The 27,729-nt window shown below is 59.5% G+C and overlaps 1 protein-coding gene across 1 annotated transcript in view; it reads left to right on the top strand.

The window, feature by feature from the left end:
* Positions 1–3,155: 3,155 nt before the first annotated feature.
* CPNE2 (copine 2) overlaps positions 3,156–27,729 on the top strand; it is a 39,442-nt gene continuing 14,868 nt past the window's right edge. Inside the window, exons 1-11 of the mRNA XM_054570359.1 lie at positions 3,156–3,253; positions 15,286–15,506; positions 17,589–17,768; positions 19,545–19,619; positions 21,503–21,574; positions 22,627–22,710; positions 23,001–23,090; positions 24,075–24,173; positions 24,712–24,798; positions 26,178–26,237; positions 27,016–27,149. Of these exons, the coding sequence (XP_054426334.1) occupies positions 15,327–15,506; positions 17,589–17,768; positions 19,545–19,619; positions 21,503–21,574; positions 22,627–22,710; positions 23,001–23,090; positions 24,075–24,173; positions 24,712–24,798; positions 26,178–26,237; positions 27,016–27,149 (1,061 nt within the window). The 5' untranslated portion in view covers positions 3,156–3,253; positions 15,286–15,326. The remainder of the gene's footprint in view (positions 3,254–15,285; positions 15,507–17,588; positions 17,769–19,544; positions 19,620–21,502; positions 21,575–22,626; positions 22,711–23,000; positions 23,091–24,074; positions 24,174–24,711; positions 24,799–26,177; positions 26,238–27,015; positions 27,150–27,729) is intronic.

The raw sequence follows: 27,729 nt of genomic DNA on the forward strand, positions 1-27,729 counted from the left end.
AGGCGGGAACTGGAGGGGCTGGGATTCAAACCCTGGGCCAAGGCTCTAAGCCTGAGGTCAGGCACTGGAATCAGACGTGCAGGCTCTAACAGGGGGCCCTTGTGGGGACGTTGCCATCACTGATCTGCCTCCATACTAACTCCTGTGGCAGATGGCATCTTCCAAAATGGCCACCGCACTATCTCCCATCCCACATGCTCTTCCTAAGTGTGAGAGCAGCACTCCTCTCGTCGAAAGGCGGGAGGGTCTCTGGAGTGGGGACAACCGCGGAAGTGACCGTATGTGACTTGCAGAGTAGGTCCTATGAAAGATGATAGGTTCTTCCTTCCCCCTCGTTCTCTTGGAATGCTCACAGGGGGAACCCAGCCGCCAGGCTCCGAGGACAGCCGGGCCACATGGAACAGTCGCAGGTCGGTGTTCCAGTGGAGAAGCCCAGCGGAGGTCCCAGCTGACAGCCAGCGCCAACTGCCAGACACATCTGAGAAAACCGTCCAGACAACTCCAGCCGCTGTCCTCGTCTGGCTGCAGCTGTTTGAGACAACCCCGGGCAAGAACTGCCCTCGCGGAGCCCAGCTGGCCTCCAGAACCAGGAGAGTTAGCAAGGTCTGCGGTAATGTGTGAGAAATAACCCGATGGCCCTCCATCCTCTCCCACCCACACCCCGGAGGCCCGCCAGGGCCCCGCACACAGGCGGGGCTCCTTCAGAAGTGTGCTTCATTCACAGGCACACTCAAGTGTACAGGCAGCGCTGGTTATTCTGATATTTGTCCAGACAGTCCGGACTGTGGCAATAAATATCCCGGCGACAGGTGCTTTGTGCGTGCACACATGGGCCTATTTAGGGAAATTCAGGCCTCCCGCCTGAACAGAGAGGTCTCTACCAGGGTAAGGAAAGACTTCCTCCAACACTTTGCAGTAGCAGCGTTGCGCGGGGGGCAGAGTGTAGAATCCACTCATGACGGGCTCGGGACTTAAGCAGCAGACCTCTGGGCTCTCTGATCCCTGACTTCTTCTTAGACAGCTTTATTGAGATGTAATTCACATACTGTAGCATTCACCCCTTTCAAGGATACAAGTCAATTTTAGAACATTGTAAATGATCCCCAAAGAAACCCGGTACCAAGCGCGCTCACTCCCACTCTCCCCTCCAGCCCCAGGCAACCGCTAAGCTGCTTCCCATCTCTGCGGGTTTGTCGAGCGTGAACATTTCACAGAAATAGAATCATACAATATGGGGTCTTTTGTGACCGGCTTCTTTCTTTCGCTTAGCATAAGGTCTTCGAAGTTCATCCATATGCATGTCCATCACGCCTTTCTATGGCTGAATCACATTCCATTGCATGGCCAGACCACAGTGTGTTTGCTGTGTGTGCATCAGCTCATGGACCTCTGAGTTTTTTCCACTTTTTGGCTGTTCTAAATCATGCCGCGACGAACCTTCATGTACAAGCCTGTGTGTGGTCGACTGTTCCCATCTCCCTTGGGTAGTTACCTAGGAGTGGAACTGCTATAACTGCCCTCAGCCAGGGAGCTTCTTGCCCCGGTCTCCGAGGGGAAGGCTCTCCGGCAGAGGCCCAGGGCTGAGCAGGGCCTTCTGGACCACCCAACTGCCCACCTTCGCACTTTTCATTCGGTAATATGACGGCCTGGGTCCTGGTTTTGCCCCCAGGGTGCAAGGGGAGGGGGGAGGTGAGCAACTTGAGGGGAGGGAGGCTGCTTGGGCTCAACATTGTCCATCTCAGTGCCTGGCCTTCTTGCTTTGGCCCAGGGAGAGGAGAGAGGTTCTGGGAGCCAGGCAAGGTCCCGGTGGAAATGAGCTGGAGCCGGAGCTAAGAACACCTGCTGGTTGGTTTGCCCCGGTAACTGGGCTGAGAGCTTTAAGGACTTTGGATGGAAGGAAGATAAGGAGAGCTTGCAGAAAGGCAGGATAGATGAGGGACAGGCAGGCAGGGAACAGAGCTCAGAGCCCTAGGGCTTTTTAGTGGCCGCCCCTCTAAGGCAGCAAAGTGCCTGTGACTCAGACGTGAAGGGAGGTTGCTGTCTGCAGCGCGAGCCTCCAGGTTAACCCACACCTGCCTGAAATGCAAAACCCACAGCCCAAGCGCTGAGTTAGCTCTTGGCGCCGCAGGCCAAGGGCTTTGGTCGCGGGCTTGAGGTCTCGGGCCAGCTTCCTCCCCCACAGCCTGGTTACACAGACTCCAGGCTCGGTGGTCTATGACACTGAATAGGAGGGGGTTGTTTAGACCACGCACCGCCGCCGAGGGGCCCACAGTACGAACGCCCGGCTACAGACGCGTTCTTAAATTGATGCCTCTTCTAGGGCAAAAAGAAGGCCTTCGCAGGAGGGGTTTTCAGTGCCTGGGCCTCAGGGAACCGCCTAATTGCCCTCTGGTTGACAAGCTCCAGGCACTGCTCAAACTGTCTTTATCTTATTTGTCAGAGAAATATGTGCCATCTTCCCAGTCTCTGGTGGTAAGAACATGCCGAGCTCTTTCACTATAGAAAAAAAGAAAGAGAAAAGAAAGGAAAGAGAACACTGCGGTCCTAGTGCTGCCCCGTACCGCCCAGAACCAAGCCCAGCGGCGTAGCTCCGAGGGCGCAGCACGGAGCCCATCGGCCCTCGGGGTCGAGGCCGTAGGCGGCGCTCTGGGAACCCCGCAGGCCCCGGCTGAGCCCACCCCTCGGTTCCCGCGTCGGCGGACTTGAGCTCACGGCGCTCGGCCCTCGGAGGTGGTGCCCGCGGCTCCGGCGAGGCCGGCCTGGGGAAGGTGCGAACCAGCGGCGTTCCTACCCACGGAGCCCCAGCCCGGCACGATCGGACCCTCGGATTCCGGCCTCGAACGTTCGGACCCCGCGCTGCCAAGAGCACGGAGTGCCAGGGCGCGCCCGCCGCAGGCGGGGAAAGGCGGGCGGCGGGCGGGACAGTGCCCCCGCCACGCCCGCTGGGAGCGCTCGCCCCTCCAGGAAGCGCCCGCCTCGCCTCCCCACTTCCCTCCCCACACCCGCCCCTCCTCGGCCGGGGGGAGGAGCCCGAGCCGCCGCCGTCGCCCGCCCGCCCGGCCCCGGAGGAGGACCGGACCCTGAGCGGCTGGGAGCGCCCGCGAGCTGGCCCTGGCCGCGCGGGCAGCGCCCTGAGCCCGTCCCGCGCCCGCGGGCCCGGCCGAGCAGGGGACCGCCCGGGGATGCCCCGGCGGACCGGAGCGCGGGCAGCGGCAGCCGCGCGGTGAAGGCGGCGGCGCCCCCGGGACCCGCGGTGAGTGGGGCCCGGGAGGGCCAGAGGCGGGCGGCGCCTTGGCGCGAGCGCTCAAGTTCGGCCTTGGCGCTTACCTCCTGGCGCGTTGGAAGGAAGCTGGGTTCCGCCTCGGGGGGCTGCGGCGCTCCGAGCCCCCGCCACCCGCGCGCACCCGGACTCCGGCGCTCGGGTGACTCAGCTCCGACCCGACCACTCGGGGGCGCTCCGGCTTCACCCGGACTGCCGAGGGGGTAGGGAGCAGTCAGGGCGCTGGAGGTGGTTTGCGCCCTCGGGGGATCTCAGCCCCGTTGGTCTAGGGACCCTCCTACCTTGCCGGGGAGCCTGGGGACGTCCGGAGGGTGGAGTCCCCAGCTGCTGAAGACTTGAGGCCGGGCTGGCTCCTGACTGGCGCGGGCCCCTCTCGCCCCATACCCGGCTCCCAAACCCGCAGCCCCAGGGAACTGCCCGGGAGCCAGCTCCCAGCCCCGGAAGGTGGAGCCAAGAGAGGGAGCGGCGCTTGCAGCTTACCAGAAGTCGGAGTGTGTTTGCAAACTAGTTTTTTCGCCAAAGCTGTCTGGCACCTGTGTGTTTGGGGGCGGGGAGGGGGGGGCATGGAGAGAGAGAAATGCTCTTTCTTCCTTCCTGCTCCCCTTCCCCCTTCCCTCCCGGCGCTGCTTCTCTGAGCAGAGCGTGTCTTACCTCTTCCCTTCTGCCATTCCATCCTGCAGCCTCCCCTTCCCACCAGCTTCCACGAGCCCTCCGGTGGGGAAGGGTCTCCTTCAAAGGGGGTTGTGCTTTGCCCCGGCTCACAGGTGGCACTGGAACCCGGGGCTCTGGTAGCCAATTGAGGGTTCCTGTTGCCTGTGACCCCCAGCCCTGTTATGTATTGGGGGTAGTGACAGGGACAAGGGATCCGGGAGGATCTGCACGGCCCTTTGTTTGCTTGCCTGGGGGTGGGTGCGGTCCCGAGGGGGTGGGAGGCTTTTTCGGTCTCTTGGAGCACCCACCGGTCTCTTGGAGCACCCACCGCTTCCGTAACTGGGGGGAGGGCCAGCTGTAACCTCCCAGGCCAGCCCTGATGGGGAGCTCTGCAGGGCCTGGGTCTGAATGCCCAGCCAGCAGTGCCTGCCCACCCCCCGCCCCCCTCCCCGCCCCTTGGCCTCCTCCCCTCTGAGCTCCCCCCACCGCACCCCCCCCCCCACCGTCCTTGTCTATAAAATGGGCTAATGGTCCAGGGCTCGTGCCGGGAGGCTGGGAGCAAACAGAGAGGAGAGGCTTTGTTGCAATCCCCCTGGCACAGGGCCCAGTGACCCAGTGAGCGCTGGCACGGCCCCAGGTAGGCAGGCGACAGAGCTGGCAGAGCCAGGGGGTCACCCGGGCAGGTTTCTTCACGGAAAGAGCCTGCGGAAAAGAATGTCGTCCCATGGGTTCCCCTCGACCTCTGCCACTTCCTGTCTGTGTCCCTGTCGCCCCTTGGGCTCGGGAGTTTTTCCATCTGTAAAATGAAGCAAAGTATGACACAGTTCAGTTTACAGGGCTGCCGGGAGGCTGGAACCCGGGGCCCATAGGGCAGGTGTTCTGCAAAGTGGGGTGCACTTCGTGAACGGCAAATAGGATGTCTCTTGTGGTGTCTCAAGGGACCTTCCTCCCAGAGGCCGTGAGAATTAAACACTCAGGGGCATAAGGGGTCAAGGGAGGACCTCCATTTCTCTGCCCATAAAGTAGCGAGAACAGTCTTCTCCACCTGTTTGAGCTCCTGGGTGGTTGTGAGGATTAAATTTGATGACATGCCGATGCCATGGCGGGTCCGTGGTGGGTCCGTGGTAGGCGCCCCGGAGCCCTGATCCGTCAGGGCCGTCAGTCACGGACGTCAGCGTGCCTCGTGGGTGTAACTGCACCTCGGTGCTGTCTGCGGCCCCGCCTCCGCCCCGCAGAGAGGAGCCCCCAGGCCCGTGTGGGACTTCTGGGCGGGTCTGGGGGCCGGGTCCAGAGTGGGGAGGTGCTCCCAGGCCCAGGAGACTGGGGGAAGGTAGTTCCTCTGGGTACTCCCATTTCACCTCGTTGGGCCGGCCTCTCGGGGCTCCAGGGAGCCAGAGCAGCAGAGGGGAGGGTTGTCCCAGGTAAAGTCCCCTACTGAGAAGCCCCCAGGGCCCCTCTGCTTGATGGAGGTCTCCCTATTGTCTCCTCCTCCCACCCTGATGGGGCAGCTGAGTCTGCACGGTCACTTCAGGAGTCCAGCTCCCTCCCCTTTGGAGAAGGTGGCCTCAGACAAAGGGTGGGATCCCTCCACAGCTGCCCGGCCCCCTGAGGGACGCAGGGTGGGAAGCCCTGGCACCCTGGGATCTTGGCAGTGACTGTGTCCGGCCCCGCTGTCCAGAAGGGAGAATACAAGGTCCTGAGGCGAGTCGTGGCGTCCTCCTGCCACTCTCTGTGCCTGCGGACTGGGTTGAGGTGCGAGGTGCCCCCTGGCTCTCCGCCCGGTGTCCTGTCCCCTCGCTGGGCCACCCGGCCTCCATGCCATGGTGGAGTCAAGCAAGCTGCCCTGTCCACACCTTCCTCCTCCAGGACCTAGGATGAGACTAGCCGCTCATCCCTCCCTCACGACCACATCAGCTGGCTTCATTTTTCCCTGGGCATTAGCCACACACTGCAGTCATCTTATTTGTTCTTCTGGGCATCAACCTGTATTCTGCCCTCCTGCCCGAAAAGCATGGGCCGCACGGGCGGGCGGGGACCGTGACTGTCTGGTTCCTGGCCCTTCCCTGCGCTGAGTTGGGCACTCAGGAACTGTAAGCTCAGTGACGGAAGCTGCCCCTCCTGCCAAATGGGTTTGTGAGGTTGGGTGGTGGAGCGTGGCAGAATCAGGAATTTGCCCTTTTGGGTCTCGGGAGGGGTCCCCGTCTCAACACGCCGAGTGCTAGGGGACCCTCAGAGGACGGGGACACGCTGATGGGGAAGGGACAAGTGTGTTCCGGGGGACAGGGAAAGCTGTGTGCCTGGAAGGAGGTGGGATCCACCTGGTACTGCACGACCTTGGGGCTGGGGGCCGCGGAGGAGGTGGCTTCCTCTCTGAGTGGGGTACCACCTGTTGTCATCACCCGCCTGCCCAGGGGACGGAGGTGTCCTGGGGAGAATCGCCCATCCCCCGTGTGACCAGGTCTCTTAACTTGTCTGAGCTGTTTCTTCAATGAGAGAGCGGGGATCTTCAGACCAGGAGCTCTCCCTGCCGCGCTCCTCGAGGGGTTCCGAAGCGGCTGTGGGAGGGCTTGTGCGCTGCAGAGCGCCGTGCACAGGTGTGACGGTTCTGCTCCCACCTGCGGCTGCGGGTCCCCGCCTTCCAGGAAGGCTTCGCTCAGCTCATCGTGCAGTCATGGGTTGTCACTCGCTGAGTAACTGAGCAGCTTCTCCGGGCTGCGGACCGGGCTGAGGGTGCAGCTGTGGAGCCCTGAGTGGAGTGGGGGGACGGAGAGACAAGCAAATGACCAAGAGGCAGGAAAGCTTCGGGGGGGGGGGGGGGAATGCCACAGAGAGAATGAAGCAGGCGCAGAGACTCAGATGGGAAGGCTGCGGTGAGGGTCGGCGGGGGGTGGTTCTTGAGGAGGAGCCGGTGACATTCACGCTGGGATGCTTATCTGTGGCCTTGCTGTCTCCTTCGCGGCTGTATCTCAGCCCACGCGGCGCCCAGTGGCTGGTGGGAATGAATGCCGGAGCCTCGGGCAGAGGACACAGCACATGCAAAGGCCCTGAGGTGCAAACATGCTTAGTGGCCCCAGGACACCATTCTCCCCTCAACCCAGCTTCATCTCTCAGGGGCGCTTATGTCTCGTCAGGATCTGGGGGCATGTGGCCTGTCCCTGTACCCTGGCTGTCCCATCCCCACAATCCCCGTGGTCCCCAGGGAGGGGAGCAGTGTGCTGGGGAAGAGCGCCGTGGAGCAGCCTGGTGTCAAACTCTGCTTTGCTGTGGGCTGGGTGACTGACGTTGTGCGCTGTATTCATTTCCCAGGGCTGCTGTAACCACACATCACCCAGCAGATGGATGGTTTAAAACAACAGCTCTGGAGGCTAGAAGTCCAAGTTCACGGTGCCGGCAGAGCCGCGTCTCCTCTAAAGGCTTGAGGGACAGGCACGTCCTTGCATCTTCTGGTTGCCACAGGCATGGCTTACCTTGTGGCTGCGTCACTCCAGTCTCTGCTGCCTTCTCGTGGCTGTCTTCCCTCTGTCTTCACACTGTCCTTTCATAAGGACACCAGCCCTGTTGGGTTGAGGGCCCACCCTACTCCAGTATGACCTCATCTTAACCACTTACATCTGCAACTCCCCTCTTTCCAGATAGAATCCCATTCTGAGGAACTGGGGTTAGGACTTCATTGTAGGTTTCTTGTAGGGGATACCATTCAGCCCCTGACAGGCAGAGGACTCAACCTCTCTGTGCCTCAGTTTTCTGATCTGTAAAGTGGGGCGTGAGGAATAGGGCCCGCGTGCTGGGTTGCAGGGAGATGGAAATGGAGGGATGTAAACCTCAGGGCTGAGTCGGGCTGGGCACACAGGAGCATCCTGGGAGCTGGGACCGGGAGCTGAAGAGCAGATGGCGATGTCCTTGGCCGGAAGGACTTGCTCAGCAGGGCCTGCGTTCCTGGGCCAGGGGTGCTGTCTGCATGAGAGGGGGCGCTGGGTGCCTCTTCCGTGTGGCAGGGTGTGGGGTGGCCAGTCTGGAGCCAGCACACAGCCAGGGTCATTAACAAAAGGTGGGGAGATGCCGTCTGCTGAGGGGAGCCCAGGCTGCCACTGCAGGAGCCCGGGGCGCATCAGGCACTGTGTGGGTCCAGAGGACCTTCAGGTCTTATTAGCCCAGAGATTCGGGCAGGAGCTTGGGGCTGGGAGCCAGAGCAGCCAAGGGAAGACTGAGGGTTGTTTGTCACGTCCCCAAGCTGGAAGGCCCCAAGCCCTTGACAGGCAGGGAAACTGGGGCGCAGAGAGGAGAAGGGACTTGCGGGAGCCCCTGTCCACTAGTCTTCCGCACGGAAGTCCCCTGTGTGGTGTGGGCACGACAGGGGAAGGGCTGTGTCCCAGTCCCCGAGGCTGCCCCACAGCCCCCCTTTGAATGAAGCCAGGTTGTAACGACTTTGGCCCGTGGTCACTGTCACCACGCCGTCCACCCTCCATTAGCTTGGTCCACCCTCTGCGCCTGGCCAGACCCAGCCCTCGGTCCCTGAAGTGCTCACCGTATCCCAGAGCACCTCCACACCCATCCCCGTGGGGCTTCCTGGGAAGCCGGAGGCAGGCGTGCGACGCCGAGGCTGGGAGGGAGGCTGCAGCAGGAGCAGGACAGGACCCCCGCCCCTGGGAGCCCCCTCCCCTGGGGGCACAGCCCAGAGATCGGAAGGGGCCTACAGGGCAGAGCTGCCCTCTGGGCGTGGTCTGGTGGAAGCTGGGGGCCGTAGGGGGCATCTGGGCCAACTCCTGCTCGGGCCTCCTCGCCCTGCTGTCTGTATCTATATTTATCCCTGTAATGGCCTGGCTGCCTGTCGGGAGTGCGGTGTCTTCCGAGCCCAGCAGCCGGTGCCTCAGCTAAGGTGCAGAAGTGATTTGTGTTGAGATGCCGCCCCCTACCTGGATGAGAGCCCCAGCCTGTTCTCTGGGGGCTGTGCTCCGCCTGGCAGGAGCCGGCAGCAATAGGTGTGCAGGGAGGGCCCAGGGAGCCTGAGCAGCTTGGGGGGGGCCCCTCCCCCAACCCTGCAGAGAACCAGGGCTGTGGGAGGCTGGGGCGATGAGGCTGTGGTTGGAGTTGGTATGTGGCTGGAAGGTGGGGCCAGATAAATGCTAAAACCTTTCAAGAGGTTCCAAGAACACATGATTCCAAAACCCTAGAATTCCCCGATTCTGGGATTTGGTGAATCTGCTCCCAGGTTCCTGTAATTCCAAGGTGCCTGGGATCCTGTGTCCCTCACACTCCCTCACTTTCCACAAGCGGCTGTGGAGCTTCCACTCTCTGCTGGGAAGGGGGAGATGAAAGCGAGATTTTGTCCCATCTTTTTTTTTTTTTTTTTTTTTAATATTTGATTTCTTTATTTTTAGAGAGAGGGAAAGGGAGGGAGAACGAGAGGGAGAGAACATTGATCGGTGGCCTCTTGTACACACCCTCATGGCACCCCAACCACACCCTGACCCAGGACCAAACCTGCAACCCAGGCGTGTGCCCTGACCAGGGATCGAACCGGCGGCCTTTCACTTTGCGGGACTACACCCACCCCACTGAGCCACACTGGTCAGGGCTCAGGGCTTGTCAGTCCCACCTTTAAGCTCAAGTGTGGGTGACTTTTCCTAAGCCAGTTGTTACAATATGGTGACAATGTAAACGACCGGAGCTCAGGAGGGGCTTTGTAGTCCCTGAGTTGTTTTTAACATTTTATTAAAGTAGAACTTACAAAGTAAGTAGAGCAGATTTCCCACAGGAACAGCTCAATGACTGTTCACAAAACAAAAACACCTGTGTTAGCAGCACCCAGACGAGAAAGAGGAACCCGCCCCTGGCAGGCCTTCTAGGGGCCGAGGTTCGCCATGATGGTTAATTTTGTGTGTCAACTTGGCTAGGTGATGGTACCCAGTTGTTTGGTTAAACACCAGTCTGATGTTGCTGTGCAGGCATTTTTTAGATGAGATTAACGTTTAAATCAGTAGACTTTTGGCCCTGGCTGGGTAGGTAGCTCATCCTGATATGCCCAGGTTGTGAGTTCAATCCCAGGTCCGAAGAAACATACAAGAAACAACCAGTCAATGCATAAGTAAGTGGAACAACACATCGATGTTTCCGTCTCTCAAATCAATTAAAAAAAAATCAGACTTTTATTAAAACAGATTACCCTCCATTATGTAGGTGGGCCCACCCAGACAGTGGATGGCCTTAAAAGCAAAGACGAAGGTTTCTCCAAAAAAGGGGAATTTAACACAGAAACCTTGCCCAGTGTCCAGGCTGCCTGGCCTGCCCTGCGTATTTCAGGTCAACACTGCAGTATCAACGGTCACCTGAATTGCCAGCCTTCCGCCTCACCCTATAGACGGCAGACTTGCCAGGCCCCACATTCCCGTCAACTGGTTCCTAAAAAGGAATCTCTCTCTGTTTGTTTATAGAAGTCCTATTGTTTCTGATTTCTCTGGAGAACCCTGTCTAAATACAGTGGCGATTTGTCTTCCTGGATATTCTCATCCAGGAAATGGGGGGAAGGAGATAACAGATCTGGACTCATTCAGGACCTGTTCCAACCCCGCAGGTCCAGTAAAGGCAGCCATCAGGGCCGGAGGCACCGGCGTCTGGTTCGCCGAGGGTCCCGTTAACAGAGGGTTACCATCTAGGCCAGAGGTTGCAAACCCGGGTCTGCGGTTTTGCGTGTACTTCAGAGCCCGCTGCGGGGTCTCCGGAAGGCTTGTTCACGCACGGGGTTGGGGAGACGTGCCACTCCAGCGGCTCTGACGGAGCAGGTCCAGTTGGGTACCTGGAGGCTGCGTTTCTAATGAGCTTCCAGGAGGGGCCGAGGCCGCCCACCTGGAACCACCCTTGGAGCCGTGGGCGCCTCGGGTTGCCCCGGAGCCTCGGCTGCTGGTGATGAGACAGAGCAGGGTTGGCGGAAGGGGACCCGGAGGCCCTAAGGGTCCTGGAGGCCTCGGCCCAGGAGTGGAGCGCCTTGGAGGGTGGGCGTGGGTCTGAGCCTGTCGCTCCCTGCCTGGTCCCCGTCCAGCACCTCGGTCTCCCTTGGTCCTCCTGAGAAGGGGACCCTAGAGGCACCAGGGTCAGCCAGTGTAAACTCCGTACCCCGTTACATAAGCCGTCAAACTTGACACATCTCCCAAGGTTTTGACCTGCCCCCACCCTGCCACTGCCCCCATCCATCAAGAGTCCCTGATAAGCTACACAGTGTTGTTCTGAGTGCAGTACCTCACTTAACCCTTCCAACGCCCCTTAGAAAGCACGTGTATTGTTCCCATTTTTACATGAGGTTGCACGGCAGGTAGGCTGTGCCCAGGATTCAAACCTGGGCTGCTGAGTCTGCTCTTAACCTCTGCATGGCAATGACAGGGAATGCGTGCAGCTGGAACAGAGGGGGCGAGGCGGAAGGAAGCCTGAAGTGGGGGCAGGACCTGCAGGGCCCTCCAGCCTGGGGAGGATTTGGGGTTTTGTGTGACCTGGAAGGGGAAGCCACTGGAAGATATTCAGGCAGAGCTGTGGCAGCATTTGATTTGAATATTTAAAGCCCTTTCTGGCTCTGGTGTGCAGAAGGGAGGTGGGGCTAGGGTTGCAGCAGTGAAGCCTGGCCCCCTCCCCGGCCAGTGCTTGACCTGGTACGAGGCAGCTGGTGCCAGGCAGGGGGTGGAGGAGCGGGGGACGATGCCGGCTGCAGCGTGGACGTGGAATGGGCAGCAGCGGTGGGATATGGGGGATGAAGGAAAGAGAGAGGTCAAAGCCAATGGGTTCTTAGGGTTCTGGTTAAACCAGAATATTCTAGACCTGTGGTTCAGGACCGCAGTCTCCAAATCCTGTCCTGCCTAAATGACAAGATGTCTTATAAGCTGGGGCCCGTGGGCCCTGTAGGGGCTGAAGCCTCTGTGTCTTGTTTACTGCTGTCCGCGGCAAGGCGCTCAGGAATGTTTGTTGAATGAATGAATGAGCCCTGCCTTCTCTTTGCCTCTGTTAACCCATCTCTAAAAGAGACTACTAATTTTGTCACCGTGACTTCCAGCCCCTTCACTGGCAGTCTGGTCACCAGGCCTGTGCCCATCCGGGCTGTCTGCGAGCGGGCCCTGGCTCCTGGACCCCGTCTCCAGCCTGAAACCTCAAATTACCTGTGGGGCGGCCGCTGCACCAGGGAGCCTTCTCATCTCACCCAGATGCGCATGGCAGGCCCAGCCCTCCCTTAATGACACCTTGCCTGCCTGCCCTCTTTGCTGGAGTAGGAGGGGAGGGGGCCCGGCCCAGCCTGAGCTGTGGTTTCTTTTTCCATTGCGTCAGGCCTCAGGGTCCGGCCCGCCCACCCGCCCGATGCTGGGCTGGCACAGAGGGGCCCATTCCAACCAGGCCCGCCCCAACTCTGGACACCATGTGCTCCCCGTTTCGGGGATCCAGAGGCTTCCAGCCGGAGGGTGAGTTGGGGCTAGGGGGCCTGCCCCGAGCTGGGGGGAGTGCCCCCCCCCTGCCCACCCATCGCTCCCTCGCGCTGGGGCCTGTGAGCTGAGCCAGGTGGAGTGGCAGTCCGCTCGCAGGGGCCCGGCCCGGCCCTCTCCGTGACCTTCCCTCCTGCGCATGCCCTCAGCCAGGCCCCGGCCAGGGAGGGCGGGAAGACAGTGTGGTGACCCAGGCAAGTGATGATGGCTACTTGGCCCAGGGGAGAGCGGGGGTGGGGAGCAGTGGCCCAGAGCGTTCACACGAGCACATGCCTTTGCATCTCTTAGTCCGGGGGCATATGTGTACGGGTCTATGTGACCACACACATGTACGTGCACAAGGAAGTAAAGGAACCTGAGTGTGTGTGCCTGACTGTGAAAGCAGACCCGTCCGACTTGGCAGCAGAGGGCGCAGTGGCCCAGGTGGCATCTAACGTGTTGGGAAGGGGGCCCGTGAGGTGGGTGAGCTGGAATCCACCCCATCAGCAATGATGGGAGATGGAGGGGTGTAGACAGGGCGACCCTAGAGAAACGGGTGACCTTGGGCACCCTGGGACCCTCTTTGCCTCAGGCCCCCTTTGGCCTGGCTGGCTCCCCGCGGTCCCTGCCTCGGTCCTAGTCCCCTGCCATGCTCGGCAGACCCTCTGCCCCACCAGAAGGCCAGCCGCCTGGAGGCCCTGCTCACGCCCTGCCTCTGCTGTTTCCCGGCCCTGGCACCGCGGGCAGGTGGCATCTGCTCTCTCGGCCTCAGTTTCCTCATCTGTGCAGTGGGGGTGGCTGTCACACCCCACCCCACCTCCGGGTGGCTGTAAGCATAAGCAGGCATTCTCTCAGCCACATGGCAAGATGTCCATTTTGGACATCATTCTCCCTCCACTCCCCCGCCGCTAGGGTCACGCTCAGCCCGCTCGACTCCGCACGGCCACCCAGCCACTCTCAGGGAGAGGGAATACCGCTCTCCAGCCCCTCCATGGAAACTCATTTTTACACGACAAGAATAAATCTGCAGGCAAATTGCAGTGCTGCCCTGCTGCTCTGGGCTCATGTGATTATAATGAGGTTCTAGGGACAGACGATGAGAGGGAGGGGCCGAGCGCCGGCTTTGTCACTGTCCAGATCCTCTCCTCGCCGGGGAGGCCCGGAGCTGCTGTCCAGAGGGCTGCTGGCCCTCTGCGCCAGCGCCACACTCACTTGCAGACAGGGAGCCGGTGACTTCTCAGAGCAAGGCTGGCACTCAGGGAGTGGCCTGTGGCCAGGGTCGGAGGGAGGGAGAGAGGGGGCAGCGTGGCCGCCTTGGATCGGTCCTCCCGGCCTGCATGCCAGCCGCCTTCTTAACCAGCCTCCCTGCTGCCTCTGTTTAGCCTGACAACCCTTCTCCCCACAGGGGCCAGAGTGAGCTTTTAAAACCAAATCAGATCGTGTCACCTGTCTGCTTGAAACCCTCCAGGACTTCTGTCGCTCTCAGAATAATGCCCCAACTCCCTACCGTAGTAGAGCCTCCGGCCTGGGAGACCTGGCTGCGGTCCCCGTTCCCGCAGCCTGGCAGGATGGCCCGAGCTGAGCCCGGGCAGTCTTCTTGCCACAGGAGCCCCGCCCTGGCATGGCGCGCGGCACCTAGCAGACACCCAGTAAACACTCTCGGATGAATGGATGTGCCTCGGTGTCCCCCTCTGGAGAATAGGGTGCTGATGGTAGCTGCCCCGCGAGACTGGACAAGAACTGGAGACTGCGCAGGTGACGTGCTCAGTTCGCAGGCAGGGCTCTCGGGAGCACAGTAGCTTAGATGTGTCGTCCCAGAGAGAGCACCCTCCTCTTGCCTCCCTCCCCTGCCAAGGGCAGGCCAGGGCACGGCTGGGTCCTCGACAAGGAGGGGACAAAATATTAGTCAAGGAGTTGGGGCCTGGCCTTTGTAGGTAAGCATTTGGGGCTGGACTCATCCACCTAGTGATGGGGCTGGTGCTCACTAAACACGGGCAGTGGAAATAAGACCCGATCACAGGAGTCTCTCAGATGGTGTTGTGATGGCTCATGGGCAGATGAGGGAACTAAGACAAGGAGAGCCAAAGGGCTGGCCCATGGGGCCTGTGGCCTGTGGGACCCAGAGCTCCCCTCCGCCCCTTGGAGCAAGATGGGTTTCTCCGCACTTGCTCCACATAAACACTTGCACCTGGAGAACTGCTTAAAGCAAGCAATGCCAGTGGTTAGCCTTCACAGCAGAAGGGGCACATAGGGTCCAGCGCATGGAATTTTGGGAGGTTGTGTACCAGTGAAAGGGAAAACTCTGTTGAGGATGAGGACAAAGTCAGGCAGGATCTGAGCGAGACAGAGGGCTTATCTGTTCATTGACTTGTACACTCATGCTTTTTTAAATTCAAATATATACTGAGTGCATCCTATGCACCAGTCACATGCTTAGGCCCGGGATACAGGATGAACAAGAGGGATGATGAAAAAGACCAAGTATTGGATAAGTTGCCGGAAGTGAGCTTCCTAGTGGCCAAAGCAACGAGGGAAACCTGAGTAATTACAAGCTCCAGTGCAGCCACAAGACGCCAACATGTTAATCGCTCAGGAGAAGCGAGGTTTTCCTGGCAAAGTGAATGTTGGGGACACCCGTGTCCACTGTGATTTGTGGCTGGCCTGACTGGGGCAACTTGGACTTGTGCGTTGCTCACAGGTAAAGGTGGACCAAAGCAGAGTCACTTCACAGACCAACTAAACGCAAGGACAGCGTCTCCTTGTTCCTGCATTTCCTGCGTTCTCCTTTCTCCAATCTTTTGCCCATGTTATTCCCTGCCCCCGACCCCACACCTTTCCTCTCTCTGGCCACATCCTGAAGGTCAGGCGGTGTAGCAGGTGTCCATTCCCCGTCTCTGACCCCCACTCCTGTCCCCGCAGACTGCCAGGAACTGCTGCCGCCGCCGCCGCCTCCGGCCCCCATGGCCTACACACCGGGCGGGGGCGCCCCGGCCTCTGGGGCGGCCCCCATGGGTTCCCAGTACTGCGTGTGCAAAGTGGAGCTGTCTGTGAGTGGCCAGAACCTGCTGGACCGGGACGTCACCTCCAAGTCCGACCCCTTCTGTGTCCTCTTCACAGAGAGCGATGGCAGGTGGATTGAGGTGAGGCCTCTCCATGGGCCTCTGGTGGGTGGGGGCGGGTGGGTGCGGGAGAGGGGCTACCGCTGGTCCCGGGGCTTCCCAGTCGGGCCCTTGGGCGTCATTGGAGTGTGGGCTGAGGACTACTTAGAAAATTGTTACTCTTAAAATTACTTAAAATAATTATATTTGTGTTTAAATTTTTATAATTACAATTCGTAGATTTAGATTTATAAGTATATCATTTTGTATTTATTGTTTTCTATCATAATGCGTTATTACATAGTTAAAACCTTAGCATTTTACAAAATGCTTGCCTCCACTGTTAAGTAACTTTTCCCACTTACTCCTAAATGAACACACAGTCAGTGAGGGACAAATTGGGAGGTGGGAACCCAGGCCTCGGACTCCATGCTGGACCAAGGCCCAGTTCTGTCCCTCCTTGCTGTGTGGCCTTGGGCAAGTGGCTGCCCCTCTCTGAGACAGCCTCGTCTGTGAAATGAGGATTTCCCCCAGCCCACCGTGGAGGGCCCTGAGCTGGGATGCTGATGGGGCGATCGCCGTGGACTTGTGAGCTGGGAAACATCAGCCCGAGACCCGGGGGGGTGATGAGCTTGAGGGAGGATATCGAGAAGTCAAACGGATAAGATGTTCCCGTTTTAAAAGTTGCTTTGTTCCTATTCCCAAAAGGGTCTATATTCATTGTCGTAAATTTAGAAAAGCTAGAGAGACCCAAAAAAGAAAACCAGAATGGTTGGGAACCTGCCTGTCAGGGAGAACCTCTATTTAAAGTTTGGTGTCCAGCCTTCCGGAGAGTTTTATGTGCATGTCGATTTTCCAAAATATGGGTCCATTTGTTGTCGCAATTAACCAGGCCACAGTGGACCTCCCGCCGAGCATACTGGGGTCCACAAAGGCTTTCCACAGGTGCTGGCTCCTTGCAATGCCAAGGCAGCGGTGCTGAGGCTGTGGACCCGTTTTACAGAGGGACCCCTGGGGCCCAGGGCAAGCAGGGGCCTCTGTGTGTCACCCAGGGCTTTGGTGATTCCGCCAGAAGTGGGGGGTGGGGCGTGGGGGGTCAGTTGAGGACTCCTGGGGAGGAGCGCCAGGCCTGAGGACGGCATATCTGGAGCACCCTGTCCCCTCTGCCAGGTTTCCGGAACCCCCGCCTGCCCTTCAGGGAATGGCGTCCTCCTCCACGGCCCCTGACCCCCGGCCCCTGACCCCCGCTCACGGCACTCCCCCACCCTCCCTAACTACCTCCCTCCCACCCAGGCAGACCACACTGGCTAAAAATAGCCTAGGAGCAAGACCTCTCCCTGCTGCTCCAGCCCTTGGAAGTGCACAGGGTGGCAGGAAAAATCAACACAGCCGGGGTCCCAGAATAGACAGTCACCCCAACTCCACGGTTTGTGGCCTCTGTGTGGAGAGGCCACAAGGCGTGGACCCTGTCCCAGCCCCACCACTGATCCACATCACAGGCCTCGGTTTCCACAGTAGGTGGGCCTTCTAGGGGCTACACCGTTCCAGGTTTGACATTCCAAGATTGTGTACAAGGCACAAACATCTGCCCTCTGAGGGGTGAGAAGCCCTTAGCCCCTCCTCCCCTTGAGGAGCCCTCCTTTCTGTTTCCTCTCTCAGCTTCCACATAAAATGTGGTTTTAAAAAAGGATTCTCCCAAAATAAAAGGAGTAAAAAACACAGAGTCCAATACCTTCATTGTACAGAAGTGGCAACTGAGGGCCCGATGGAAAAAGGGACTTGCCCTCTGTCACCCAGGCAGGGACAGGGCCCGAACTCTCCTCCTGATCCCTGGGCATGGGGCCAGGACCAGAGAGTTAAAAGTGTGGGTGCTGGAGTCAGCTTGGGTTCAAAGCTTGGCCCTGCCCCTCCAGCTGTTCCACCTCGGGTAAGTCCCTTAATCTCTCTGTGCTTCAGTGCTCCCCTCTTTGAGCTGAGGGCAGTGAGCGCAGCAGCCACCAGGTAACTGGCTCAGTGGCCAGTACAGAGTTGCTGTTCAGCGAGCTGGTGGCGTGACTTCCAGCAGCCCGAGAAGAGTTGCACGAGCCCCCAACTCTGACCCCTGTCTCCCCGCCTCTTTGCCAGTACGACAGGACAGAAACTGCCATCAACAACCTCAATCCCGCGTTCTCCAAGAAGTTCGTCCTCGACTACCACTTTGAGGAGGTGCAGAAGCTCAAGTTCGCCCTGTTCGACCAGGACAAGTCCAGCACACAGCTTGACGAGCATGATTTCCTGGGCCAGTTCTCCTGCAGCCTGGGCTCGGTGAGCTGGCCCCTCTAGGTGGGCGGGGCCAGGCAGGCCCCCACCCCCAGGCGCCACCCAGATCCCAGGGACAGGGCAGTCCCTTGGAGAGGGTCTCTCTGGCCACAGGCTTTCCCCCAGGCCGTGCTCCTGGCTGGCTCCTGAGGTGACATCCCAAATACAGATAGCCTGGGGGGCCAGCAGGCAAAGCCTGGTGGATTTGGGGCCCGGTGAGAGATAACATTGGAAGTCACAGACCCCGGTGCCAGCCAAAGGTTGCCACACAGGAACGGGGGTCCCACATTGTCCAGAACTACTGGCTGTTAGGGGTGATCAAGTGCAGTCCTGACTTCCTGGGGTGGGAGGATCCCACTGGCGACCAAGACACCCATGGTAGTCCTACTTTGTGGCTGGCTCACTGTGTGACCTTGGGCAACTTCCTTTCCCTCTCTGAGCCACACCTCTCCTTCGAGCTCCGTCCTTGGTGAGCTTATGGGAGTTGGGAGGTTGCACTGCAAGGAGCCCCTGGCACAGGTGCCAGTCATCCCTCATGGCTGTGGGCCCTTGGACAAGCCCCTGTCCCTTCTGGGCCTCAGCTTCCCCACATTTCACCTGCAGATAATGATGATGTCCAGCCTGTAGGGATGGTGAGGGAATACAATGGGAAACACCCTGAGAGGTCCTAGTGGAGCCGGAAATGCGCTGGGCCTTCCAAGAGGTGATGGCCAACGAAAAAAGCAAGGGTCCAGAAGTTGTGTAAGAATAGGAGGGCATCCAGGGTCCCCGCTGGCCTGTGTGTAACTGGCCAAGGAGGGTGTGCAAGGGACACACCCTTGCAAGGTAACCGATGACAGAGCCTAAGGCTGAGTGGGCAGGGACAGGGAGCTGACCAGGGAGGGGAACCTACGCAGGACCTGACGCCAGCCCAGCAGCCACCCTCCCTGGAGGGAGGGGCAGGGCAGGAAGTGGCTTTGGCAGGGCCTGGTGAGGGCTGTGGCCCTGCTGAGAGGCCTGTGCACTGGCGCTGAGGCTGATGACCAGGAACAAAGCTTCTGCCAAATCGCGGCCCGGCCTCCTGCTCTCCCAGCTCCCTCTGGCGTCCCTGCTGGCTGAGCCCCCACAAGCCAGAGGACAGGGGAGCCGGGTGCCAGAGTCCCCTGTGGCACAGAGGAAGAGGAGAAGGGCAGCGAGGGGACCTGAGGGAAAGAGCAGCACACGGGGTGTTGGAACATGCTCCCACCAGCACGAAGACACGCTGGCATTTCCCCCGAGAACCGGAGGGTGGGCTGGCCCATGCCGGGTGTGGGGATGGCTATACAGACATGGAGGGAGGGCGACTTGACCGTGTGGTCTGCTTTTCCTTTCTGTATTGGATTGATCCCTGAAGCATGTGTGCACGTATTTCCTATGCAAATCAATGAAAATATGTAGGGGACTTGGGGTTTGAGCCTCTCTCTCCAGGGAGGGTGGCGTCTGCGTGTGGCTTTGGGGGAGGCAGTTAGGGGGCTGAACTCCCTACATCTGTCTCCAGGATGTGAGCCCTGCAAGAGCCTTTCCCTGGGGGCAGCCAGGTCAGTGGGGGCCGGACTGCTGGGGCTCCATCCCAGCGGGGGGGCCTCAGTCTCCTCAGGCACCCAGTGGGGCCAGCAACAGCGGCTGCCTGCCTCCCGTGGCAATCAGGGAGAGAGGCTTAGCCCGCGCCTGGCATGGAGCAGCGTGCTGTGGGGTGGCGTCTCTGGAGCCTTTTTCCTCCACGCCCATCCTCACGGAGCTGCTCTCCCTTCTGTCGTCCCTCAGATCGTCTCCAGCAAGAAGATCACTCGGCCTCTGCTGCTGATGAATGACAAGCCGGCGGGGAAGGGCTTGATTACGGTACTCCCCGCCCCTCCCCCCACAGCTTCTGCCCGCTGCTCTCCCCCATCAATGGGCCCTTCCCTGGCAGATAATCACCAGCTTTGTTTGGAGTAAAAAGATCCAACTTACAACTTAGCAACAGGTCTCTTAGCAACCGGCTTCTGGCTCCGCATAGGATGCATTGGGGGCTGCCAAGCTGGGGGTAGGGGGCTGTTAGTGAACCCCACCACCTCTTACTCGCGGGGCAGGTGCATTCCTACTTGCCTCTGGAGGCCCCAGAGCCCTCCCAGCATCCCCTCCACGCTGGCCCCTGCCAGTCCTCCGTGGGGCGTCTTTCAGGAGCGCCTTGCTCATCAGAGCTGGGCTGGCGGTGGCAGCGCACAGGGATGCTGTGATGCGCAGCAATTGCCACGCTGCGCCGTGATTCTTGGCTGTGCTCAATGACTCCTGCGATGCACAACAGAACGCCCCTTTGCGCAGATGAGCTCCTCGGCCCTCAGGTTCCAAGAAGGCTGAGAAACCCAGTTTTATAGATGAGGGGACAGAAGCCCAGAGAGGAGGTGCCCTGAGGCGGTTCGGCCAGTGGGATTCTCTGCTGGATAATCCCCCCTTCACGGCCTGGGTGATTCAGAGAGCTGGCCCCACTGGAGGGAGGAGGGCCACCTGTGTGTGTGCAAACGGTGTCACTCCCCTGCTCCGGGACCTCCTGCCTCCGTGGGACCCGGCAGTTCTCAGGTTGCTTTGTTGCCCTGGCTGTTTTACCCCCTTCATGGACACGCCCTGGGTTCAAGGCCAACTGAACTCCTAGCACACCTTGCACATACCCTAGGTCCTTAGCCACCGTTCTGCCACCTGGAATGCCCTCTCCCAACCTGCTGCCACTTCTTGGGGTCCAGAACCTCCCCATCACCTGGCCTTCACAAGCCAGTTCCCCTCCACCTGGAAGCCAACCCACACGGGCCCCACCCAGCCTGACAGGCCGTTCCTTCTGGCATTCCCACCCGTTGGCTCTCGGCCTCGGGTCCTCTCTCTGTGAAATGGGTGCAGCAGTAGGACCCACCCCCAAGAGCTGTTGCGCATGTCTCACCTGGAGAAAGGAAGGGAAGGCAGGCGTCCAGCCGTGTCTGTGGTTCTGGGGGAGCCAATAGCGCGTTCAGTGAGGCCAGCCTAGACACGTTGGGGTGGGGAAGCCCCAGCCAAGAGAGGACCCAGCCCACGGTGTTGCTGTGGACCAGGGGGCCTTCCCTGCCACTCTTTGGGGATGGAGAGAGAAAGGCCTGGAGGGGGCAGACGGCGGTCCCAGGGCGACCCAGCTGGTGCCTCACTGGCTGGCTGGAGCCAGAGCTCCGTGACTGATGGGGAAGGCATGGAGGATGGATGACAGTGTGAACTGAGGAGACAGCAGAGCGAGCTCAGGTGGCTTCTGTCCCTGCCCCGGGCCTCAGTTTCCCTAACTGCGCGGCGAAGTTGCTGGAATTCCTGATACCTGGTGTTGGGAGGTGGCTGTGCTCTCTGGGTCCGCAGTGGGGGCCTGCGGGGGGGGCGCCCTGTCAGGCTGCTCCCTGGCCCAGAACCTGTCCCCAGGACTCGAGACCACACTTCATGTCTAGTCCCTGCTGTATCTCCCCTCTCCCTCCCATGGCCTCTTCTCTTGAGCCAAAAGGGGTCACTTTTTGATTCCTCATATCCAGCCAGGTTGCTCCATCTTTCAGAAGATGGAAACTGAGGTTTGGGGAAGACAAGTGACTTGGCCAAGGTCACCTGGCACGATCCTTACCCTCCCTAGGCCCTCCTAGCCCTGGACAATGGACTTCCGGGGCCCCCATGCCCACTCTGCCCGGCAGGGGGCCAGGGAGTCTAAGGAGCAGGTCCTGACCCCTGCCACCCCTCTGGCCTTGCAGATCGCCGCCCAGGAACTGTCGGACAACCGGGTCATCACGCTGAGTCTGGCAGGCAGGAAGTTGGACAAGAAGGTGAGGTGGGCAGAAAAGGGGGTTCTCCCTTGGGGAGCAGCACCCCTCCCCCACCCTGGGGTTGTGTGGCCCAGCCCTGGAACTCCTGGCTACCGCTGTCGTCACTGCCCACCAAGGACAAGCCCATAGCACAGGGCTGTCCCAGCCACCCCAAATTAGGACCTTTTCACCATTGAGGTAGTGAGTTTCCCGTCACTTGGGGGTATTCAAGACATGGCTCCTTGTCAAGACCCAGTCCCTGGGATTCCCTTTCTCACTTTGTGTACATGCAGTAACCTGCGAGCTCACCCCTTTCACCCTCCCCACCCTTGATCCCGCTTCCGCCAAATCGGCCTCCTCCTCGTCCCAGGATTACACCAGGCACCCTCCTGCCTCCAGGCCTTCGCACTTGCTGTTTCCCCTGCCTACAGTAGTCTTTTCCCTGAGTATTCTCATGGTGGCCCCTCACCTCTACCAGGCCTTTGCTCTTATGTCACCTCCTCAGCAAGGCCTTCCCTGAAATTGTAGTGGCCCCGGCTTTCCCGCCCCTCCTGCTTTACTTGTCGCCTTAATACAAATTACTGCCCTATGTACGTTATTTATTTAGTTACTTATTTTCTGTCTCCCCAACTTCATTATAGACTTTATAGAGTGACACTGTTTTTTAACTAAAAGAAATAGATTTCTAAAGGCCATCGCGTCCCGTCTGTAAGGGGCTTGGGAGAACTGCCACTTTTTCAGATTCCCCCTAAAATAAGTTAGGGTCATGTCCTGCTGGGGGCCTCCCCCTCACCCTGGGACAGGCACCCTTCGGAAGCCCTGCCTGGTGTAAGGTGCCAACGTGGTGTTCCAGGCCTCAGGGTCCCTCGGTCCCAGCTGTGGTCACCGCAGCCCGGGGTGGTCTCTATGGGGCAGGCAGCTCCGGGCTGCTCGCTGAGCCCGCCGAGGCTGAGGGGGAGGGGCCCGGCTGGCTCTGCCGACCGGGGCTGGGGAGCCCGTGGACTGCAGTCCCCGCCAGGCATCTGAGTCTGGCCTTTGTGCCCCGCTCACCTGCGTCCTCCCGTTTCCTCCAGGACCTCTTTGGGAAGTCAGACCCATTTCTCGAGTTTTATAAGCCAGGAGATGATGGCAAGTGGATGCTGGTCCACAGGACTGAGGTGGGTGTGTGGGGGCCCCGGGGTCTCCAAGCCACTGGGTCGGCAGTCTGCCCCCCCGCCGCCCCGCGGTCCAGGGTGCGGCTGTACAGTCTCAGCTGGGGAGTGCCAGGGGAACACGTGATGGCGCCTAAAGGACCCGCTCCCCCGCCACAGAGATGCCCGCCTCCGTCCTCAGAGCCAGGGCCACGGGGCTCTCCATCTTGCCACCGCCTGTCCCCGTTGGGCTGATCCGGCCCCAGCACACCACTGACCCAGGCCTGAGCTCACCCTCGCCCCTCGCTGTCCTGCAGGTGATCAAGTACACATTGGACCCTGTGTGGAAACCGTTCACCGTGCCATTGGTGTCCCTGTGTGACGGGGACATGGAGAAGCCCATCCAGGTGAGGGAGCCCAAGGGCCCTGCTCCCCGCCCCCCAGCTCCAGCCTTCCCATCCACCTGAGGCTTCTGGTGGGGGGGCCCCAGCAAAGCTCCTTCTTATTAAGGTGGAAAGAGACCCCCCTGTGGGGAAGGTAGGAGACCAGGTCTTCATCCCCGGTCAGCCTGGCGGTCCGAGTACGTGGGCAGGACAGCCAGCTTTGTGAGCGCCTTCTGTAAAGCAGAGTGGCTGTCCTGGTCTCCCTGAGGCCTGCGGGGCTGCTAGGTGTGCTAAGTAGGAGAATGGCTGTGGGAACCCTGGGAGAGACAATGCGTTGCTGTGACGGCGACAAAGATTGCTAGTCTCTAAATGCCCTCGGTCCTCAGGGGCTGTGTCTGATAGCAGGTGGGGAGGGGGTAGCGAGGTAGCTAGACCAGGCCAGGATCCCCAGATGGGGTCCCAGGAACCCTGGATTCTACTTCTGTGTCCCCTCCTGCCACCGAGGGACTTTGGGCACGTCCTTCCCCCTCAGGGCTTGTTTGCCCATCGGGAGAATGGGTGCCATAATCCCTGCCTTCCTCCTACGAGAGTCACGGCCGCCAAGTTAGAGAGCATATGAAGCGAGGGCTTTTTTGTACCCATCTTAGGGAAAAACGTCTAGGGAGGGTTCCAGACCATGCCCCGTGGAGCCTGGTGGGCCACAACTGAAGACAGATAAGGAGCTGAGCGACAGTGTGAGAGGAGCTGAGCTTCTTGCACCCTGGGGTGCAGCCTCCATTGCTGGGCGGCACACTTCCCCCTTCCCCCTTCTCCCAGCAATCATGGAGGGCTTCCTACAGGAGGCAGTCAGGAGCTAACAGCATCATCCCAGGCCAGTGAGGCAGGTGCCGGGGGGAGATGGAGGCAGCACCACCAGAAGGAGAGGTGGGGTTTGCTCAGGGAGCTGCAGGGATGCAGAGCTCCTTTTTGGGGGGCAGCTCTGGGGTGACCTCCCTGGACCCACCCCAGGTCATGTGCTACGACTATGACAACGATGGGGGCCATGACTTCATCGGCGAGTTCCAGACCTCGGTGTCACAGATGAGTGAGGCTCGCGATGGTGTCCCGGTAAGATGGGCGCATGTGTGTGACCGCAAACCTCGGCAGGGGACGGGGACGGGGCACATGTTTTGGAATCAGGCAGATTGGGGCTCAGATTTCATCTCTCTGGCTTTGTGAACTTGAGCAAGATATCCAGTCTCTCTGAGCCTCGCTTTCCGCATCTGTCAATGGAGGTGGAGGGGTAGAGTGGGAATTAAATGAGACGGTGCAGGTAAAGTGCCTGCACATCAAGAGGTCTGTGTCCATGTAACTCACCCTCAGAGCCCACACCCTGGGTGACGGTTCTGGGTTATGAGTAGGTATGACATGGATGTGTTGTCTTGGGGTTGGGGATCGATGCAGCTCCTCCTGCCTTGAAGAGTCACAGCTTGGTGTGAGCCCATGTGGTAGGACCCATTTCTGGATGCGGACATCCAGGAAGCCTTCCTGGAGGAGGCATGCTGCCCCTGGTCAATGCTGTGGAGGGGATTCTGGAGTCCAGGGGAGCAGCATTCCCCATGCAGACCCTGAGGTGAACTTCTCTTCCTCCTCCCATGTTGCCCAGCTGGAGTTCGAGTGCATCAACCCCAAGAAGCAGAGAAAAAAGAAGAACTATAAAAACTCGGGCATTATTATCCTACGATCCTGCAAGGTGAGCCAGTGGGGAGTAGGGGAGGCAAAGGGCAGGGCCAGCGAGGGCTGGGTTCCAGGCCTGGTTCTGCCAGCCCTGGTCCTGGCCCTGTGACCTCAGAGCGTCACCTGTGTGGGCCTCAGTTTCCTCATCTGTAGAACGGGGATGTTAGGGAGGGTGAGTCTCATATCAAGTCCCTTTACAGAGGTCAGGGAGGACATGAGATGACCTTCCAGAGCCCTTCCTCGTTGGAGGGTAGCTGTAGGGAGCTGCTGCTTCCCACACGGGCAGCTTGCCCATTATATGTTTGGTGTCCGAGGGGCAAAAGGTGTTGGGCCAGGGCACCTTGTCCACTGGCAGTGACATCAGTGAGGGCCCAGGTAGCTGTGACTCCCATGCTATAGCGGGGGTCCCTGAGGCTCAGAAAGGCGAGGAAATGCACTCCAGCAGTGGCTGGGCTCAGGTCAGCGGCCAGGCCCCCAGGCTGTCTAGTGGCCAGGTGTCTTTTGGAGTTGGAGGACATTCAAGAAGACACCGTGGGCCAGGGCAGCGAGAGCCCGGGGTGCCGGGCCTGGAGGTTCTGAGAGCCGCAGCTGGAGGGCCCCAGCCCCGGGCGCGCCCGGTCGGAAGACGGGAGCCGTCCAGCTGGGGTTCACAAGAACAGTCACTGGGGAGGTCACAACACGAAAACGCCGTGTGAGAGTTAAGCTGGCAGCAGGCGGCCTCGTGATCTGGGGTCCTTGTTTCTGAAACTCCTGCTATTCACACCCCCCCACAGCCCGTTCATGATTTTTGGCACCTGTCTGCTTACATTTTTGTCATCAGCACCCCCGCCTTGGTACTTTTGTTTCTTATTTTTTACTTAAATGCACTTACGTTGAAAGAAACCCTTATAACTCTACCAAAAAGGGCAGACCAGTATCCTTTGCCAAAAGGGGCAAAGAGCATCAAAACAACATCCAGCAGCTTATTAATTTATAGGGGAGGGCCAGAGGTCAGGCCCTGTCTGCCAAAAGTGCAGGTTGGTAAGAGCTCGAGAGGTTTACAGCCCAAATGACAACAACTTGAGACTTTCGCTGTCATTAATTGGTAGGTATAATTGACGCTGGGTCCTGGGACCCCGCCTGAAATCGTCACACTTCTGTCTTTATCTGTGTGAGTGTGCGTGTCCCTCCCACTGGGAACCGTTGCTCGGAGCGTTTTGTTCTAGGGAGATTTGGGTTTTGTTTTCATCAGATCCAATTCTGGCATCTGCCTTTTTTGGTCTCCTTGACCCTGCTAAGGTTTCAGGGTGCAGAGCAGCAGCTCCCCAAAGGTCATCCTCCCCGGAGAGTGTGGCCAAGTGGAGGGCAGGCCGTCAGGGGCAGGGCGGGGGCAACTGACTCCCTGATTCCTTGCAGGTAAACCGGGACTACTCCTTCCTGGACTACATCTTGGGAGGCTGCCAGCTCATGTTCACCGTAAGGCTCTCCCTGCCAGTGAGGATCCTCCCTGAGGGCTTGGGCCAAACTGTAGGCGAGGGGGCTGCGAGGGGGCTGGGTCAGGCGTAGGTGGGTGGGGCTTAGCTGCCCAGCCCACAGAGTTCTCAGCCACCTGCCTTCAGAAGGAAAAAGCCAACTTCCTCTGCGCTGGCCACAGGCCTTCCTTCCTCACCTGCTCCCCCTCCTTCTTGCTCACTCGGGTCCTTCCACGCAGGTCCTCACTGCTCCCGCGACATACCAAACTCTGCTCTGTCTTAAGCCTTTCCATTGGCTCTTCCTTCTGCCTAGAACACTCTTCCCCGGAACCTTCTGGCGGCTGCTGCCCTGCCCTCCTGCCGGCCGGGGCACAGAGGCCGCCTTGTCAGGGCGCTCTTTCCTGCTGCCTCCCGTTCCCCTCTGTCACCTCCCCTATTCCATATGTTCAGGGCACTAAAGGATGGAGGAGAGTTCCATAAGGAGACAGTTCCGTGAGGTCCTGTCTGCTCTTAGGTAGACAGGTCCTCATGCATAAAGGCCGGGAAATGGGAACAGATGAGTGTGTGAATGGGGACAGAGAACGGGGGAAGGAATTTGGGGCTGTAAGTTGGCTTTGTATCACATCTGGTTAACAGACTTTATGCTCAGGCCACAGGGAGCCCCAGATGGCATTGGAGCCAGAGGACTGATACAGTCCCTTCAGCCTCTCTGACCCCTGTGGGGGAAAGAGGGCGCCGGGGTCCCTGGTCACACTGGGTGGCCCTTCTCCCCCACTCTGCAGGTGGGGATAGACTTCACAGCCTCCAACGGGAATCCCCTCGACCCCTCCTCTCTGCACTATATCAACCCCATGGGCACCAACGAATACCTGTCGGCCATCTGGGCTGTGGGGCAGATCATTCAGGACTATGACAGGTAAGTGTAGGGAGGGACTCTGGGGTCAGCTCGGGCTATAACCAACTCAGTTGAGACATGGTGTCTGCTTCCGGGAGTTTCTACTGGAGGGGGGAGGAAATCACTGGAGTTTCAAGAGCCCAGTTCACATGTGAGGCAGGAGCTACGGCAGCAGCAAAGAGAGGGACCCTGGGGAATCAGGGGGACCCACAGAGAAAGGGGGCCATTTGAGTTGGGCCTTAGAGGGTTGAGTAGGAGTTTGGCTCAGGGAACAGATTGAGCGGTATTTCAAGAGGGGGTACATGGAATGGAAGTTGGAGTGTCAAGGTACCCTGTTTTGTTTGAGGACAGCAAGTGGCCAGTGGCCAGGGCTGGGGAATAAGGTAGGAGGGAGGGCAGATGGAAGGAGATGAGACAGTCCCAGGGCTGGATGATGAAGGGCCTTGAATGCCAACAGTTGAGGAGAATTTTTCCCTCCCGTGAAAGGAAGGCTGAGTCAGCTGGTACATTTCACCCCCATCATGACTGGCTTAGGGGCTGCATGAGGTCCCAGTGTGAGAAGGATCTAGAAGCTGCTCCCAGGCCCACTGGTTAGAAGCTC

This window comes from Pteronotus mesoamericanus, unplaced genomic scaffold, assembly GCF_021234165.1.
Source record: "Pteronotus mesoamericanus isolate MK-2021 breed Mesoamerican mustached bat unplaced genomic scaffold, CSHL_Meso_final contig_202, whole genome shotgun sequence".
NCBI classification, from domain to species: Eukaryota; Metazoa; Chordata; class Mammalia; order Chiroptera; family Mormoopidae; genus Pteronotus; species Pteronotus mesoamericanus.